General features: G+C 42.8%; 1 protein-coding gene across 1 annotated transcript; it reads right to left on the reverse strand.

Moving 5' to 3' along the window:
* Nucleotides 1–399: 399 nt before the first annotated feature.
* LOC137939287 (probable glucuronoxylan glucuronosyltransferase IRX7) lies at nucleotides 400–2,342 on the reverse strand. The gene is made up of 3 exons (XM_068784557.1): nucleotides 1,700–2,342; nucleotides 1,350–1,606; nucleotides 400–1,105 (listed from the first exon to the last, which is right to left on the reverse strand). The coding sequence occupies exons 1-3, from the start codon at nucleotides 2,297–2,299 to the stop codon at nucleotides 640–642; spliced, it is 1,323 nt and encodes a 440-aa protein (XP_068640658.1). The 5' UTR covers nucleotides 2,300–2,342; the 3' UTR covers nucleotides 400–639.
* Between the last annotated feature and the right edge of the window lie 1,746 nt (nucleotides 2,343–4,088).

The raw sequence follows: 4,088 nt of genomic DNA on the forward strand, positions 1-4,088 counted from the left end.
AATTGATAGTGATATTTCATTTAATTTTGTTATGTTTGATTATTGTATGAAATTTATTTATAATGTTATACAGTATATGAGTGTTTAGACAATTTTATGGAGTGTTTATGGAATGTATAGATAATTTTATGAATATTTATAGAGTATTTATGCAGATATTATATATATTAATTATGCCCAATTTTAAGTAGAGATAATACCAAATTTTATACAGGTATTATATAGATTATGCTCAATTTTAAAAAAAAATTATACCTAATCTTATATATGTATTATATATATAAATTATATTTAATTTTATATAATGGTCATGCCCAAATTTTATGTTGATACCGACACGAAAAGAGTATTACAAGTCACGAGCACATCAATATGGACCTTACTTCTTGTACGCGCTTGGAAATAATTTAAACTACGATGTCCCAACAAGCCACACAATTTTGTGTTCTCTCCGTCTCATTTTCTCAAATCATTCTTTTCATTCTTTATATTCTTCCAGCACTTTCCCGTGGGACCCAAAAATCCGTATTTTGCATCAGAGCCAGACACGAAAAGAAGGTCCAATCGGATCATGCTGGCAGATCCGCGTCCACCGTCTTGGTTTGCGAACATTGTCAGCTAGAATATCCCCACCGCCCTCTACACAACTCCCCTCTTCGACCCTCTGAACGACCTCTGCAGCTTGCGGGAGAGGGCGTCTAGCACCTGCCACGTTGCGTCTCCGTCGACCGCGTCGTCGTTGAAGAGGAGAGCCCGCTGGACCGACGGCTCCCAGAGGTTGCGCTGAATGGCGGAGAGGTTAGTGGATGCGACGTGGCGGAGGATGCGGTCCAGCCGCTGGACGTCCTTCTCTGCCACCCTCAGGGATATCTTGGACCAAGGGACAGACGCCGGGAACGGGAGTTGGATGTCGTCGGCAATGATGACCGGAACGCAGCCGAGCGCCACGGACTCCACCACACGTGGACTCCACGGGGCCCACCCCAGCGGGCACAGGCAGAACACTGACCGTACGATCTCCGACTGGTAGCCATCGGATCGCTTCCGTTTGATGTAGAAGTCCCGATGCCGGTTGAACTTGCGCCAGATCGCCGTCCTCACGCCCCTGCCCGCATGGAATAACGATTTATGAGACAAGTGAAAATCACAAAAAAGTAGCGGAAGTCTAGAAACTCTCTACGTGGGGGATTTTACTGTAATTTGACCCAACTGGTGGCGGAACTGTTGTTCGGGTTTATAGAATTATAGAGGGCCAGCCGCCGACAAAGAGGGAACTTCAAGCTCGGGCTTCGTTATATACAACTGATCTTGAGGTTTAGGTAACTGGAAGGTTCAACAGACAAACATACTTGCTGTAAAAGCGACCGCCGATGTTTTTAGGATGAACTTCCATTTTGCCCCGAAAAAAAATCCAAATGTCCCGTTCGCCGCCCCCGCCCGCGCCCGCCTTCCCAAGCGTCTTCCGTACGCTTTCTGGTGACACGTATGGCGGAATTACCACATTCTCCACCTCCTGGCAAGGGTGATTGGATTTGACTCCAAAGGTCTGCAGAATGATGGAGTTTCTGAGGAAGCTCGGAATTCCATCAGCGATGGCGACGTCTTCCTGTCATTTCAAAAAGTCAAAAAGTCAGAGATTGCCAGACAATCGAGGGATAGACTTGCGCTTTCGCAAAGGAGGGAGGGATTGGTGCCTCACAAGCGTGTGGAAGCAGGCACCGAAATCGTGGGTGGCGACGAAGACATGATCGGCGCCTCGGGTGCGGTTCCAGAAGGGTTGCTCGGTGGAGATAAGCTGCACGGCGGAGGCCAGCAAGGTGCGGGCGTGACCGATGTCCGGGAAGCCGTTCGCTGCGCTGAAGTCGCACGATACATAGACGGGAACGAAGAAGAAATCCGCTTCCCAGGGATTGAGCGTTCGAAAGCGATCGCTGCCCAGTAGCGCCCGGTGGATGGCCACCTCGGCCGCAAATAGGTGGTTGCTACAACGCGGGTTTGACAGCCAGTCCTCGTTGTATCTCGCCGGCAAATCGTAAACATAGATTTTTAAATGGCGCATAGACAGAGGGACGTCGACGTCGATGGCATCTTCTCTGCGGTCGAACGGCTGATCCGGCTCGATTATCGCCCGTGAGAGGAAAGCCGTGGCGGGGGTGGCGAAGGTGATCTTTTGGAGGGAGGTGGTGGAGCTGCCAAGGAGGTAAGACGAGAAGAGATAGAGAGAGAGGGAGACCCACAAGAACCACCTGAGATATCTGTACCACAAGTTTCGGTTCTTGGACTCATTTCTCTGCTTCATCCTGAAAGAAGAAGAATTCTTTCTGCCAAAATTCCTCCGCAGCTCCACCATCCTTTCGCCTGACAAGATTTTAAACAGCACGAACCCTCACCCACTGAGAAAGCCGCGTGAGGGACTCGTGTTGGGTAGGGAGAGGTTTTCGAGCTGGTAGGAGATGGAAGTAGAAACCAAGAAACAGATGTCGTTGAGGAAGATCATGAGTGGTTAGGCTGGACATCTGATCGATTATCACAGTTCTCTCTCCAACCCTTTTCTCATCTATCTCTGATCTACAAGCTCTCTCTCTCTCGCGGAGGATCCCTTTCTCGTCTCTCTGGTCTCCAAGCTCGTTCGCTCTCTCTCGCGCGCAATTTATCTAGGTCGCGGAAGGGGTGAGATTAAAGAGGAGAGAGAGGGGCAGAGAATTTAGAATTGATTGGGTCAGAGGGTTACGTGGTGGATTCAGATGGGATGTGAGTGGCCGGGGTGAACGGGAGCACCGTGTTCTTTAATTTACTAGGAAATTGCCTGAATTTCAAATAGCCGGGCAAGCAGAACAAAGATTCGGAGGCTTTTGGTTCAACTTTCCAATGATCATTAGATGCAAAAAAGTCGAGTGTGTCCGAGAACAAAACATACGGCCTTTCTTCGAGCTTAGTCCCTCAACAGTTTATATGTATTTTTACTTTTTTATTTTTATTTTTTTATTACCAATTGATGTTGTTTGGCTGTCTTTCAACCATCTGGTTTCACTTTGTAACCACACATTAGGCATCTATTATAGGAAATTCTAATATACGACCATTTAATTTTAATATATTTAAATACTGTTACTCACATAATATGTTCCCTTTTCCTTTTATGTTTGTTTTTGCCTTTTCAAGAGTTTTTTATCTGTATCATAGGGTGTATTTGTGCTAATAGAAAAGTGTCAGAGAAAATGTCATAGGAAATGTTTTCAGCATTTGTGTCATTTTTGGGAAAAAAAATTTCTTTATGATTCTTCTTGATTCTTCTTACTTTAATGAAATGTTAAAAAGTATAGAAAAATAAGCTTCTTATTACTCCAATATGAAACTATAGGCAAAATAAACCAAGAAGCACTAAAGTGGTTCTTAATCATTTACCTTTTTACATTTAACCTTATTTTTTTATTATTTACAAAAAAATAATTTATTTCTAGTGTAAATACAAACCCCATAATTAATTTTCTTGTTGCTTCCTTTGGTGTCACAAAAGCATGAAAATCGGTCAAAGGAGAATTTCTTCTTCAATGAGAAAATTAGTCAAAAGAAAAATGATTTTTTTGTCGATTTGTTTTATTGTGGCTGCACAGACGATCTCTTGCTATGAGACCAAATAAGGGTCATATATTCATGTGAGTTGTACATTCACCCCATTTACCCTGCCCTTTAGATTCCATAAGGTTTATCGCCTCATTTTGGAAATAAAATTTCTAGAACAATTATTATTGTCTTTCAATGTAAGGTTAACTTTAAATTGTGTCCATTTGACATCTAAGTTTTTAAAGTTGTTGAATTTATAGAAAAGATAAATACTTCATTGACTTTTTGTAATCAGAGTACATGAACCTCTATTTATAATAAAGGAAGGTAGTAGAGTCTAATTACAATTAAACTATTTTTGTCCCAATTATACCCAAACTCTAACACTTAAAGATAAGCCTTAGCATAATTAAATAATTCAATATAAATAGAAGACAAACATAACTTAAACTAAAACTCTTCTATGACGTGACCATAACTCAGCGAAGGTCGTTAATTAGGCTCCACAACTTAACAATCTCTCA

This window comes from Aristolochia californica, unplaced genomic scaffold (assembly GCF_029961685.1).
Source record: "Aristolochia californica isolate CCGP_79_NKW_82.1479 unplaced genomic scaffold, dmAriCali1.0.hap1 SCAF_8, whole genome shotgun sequence".
In the NCBI taxonomy this organism is placed as follows: Eukaryota; Viridiplantae; Streptophyta; class Magnoliopsida; order Piperales; family Aristolochiaceae; genus Aristolochia; species Aristolochia californica.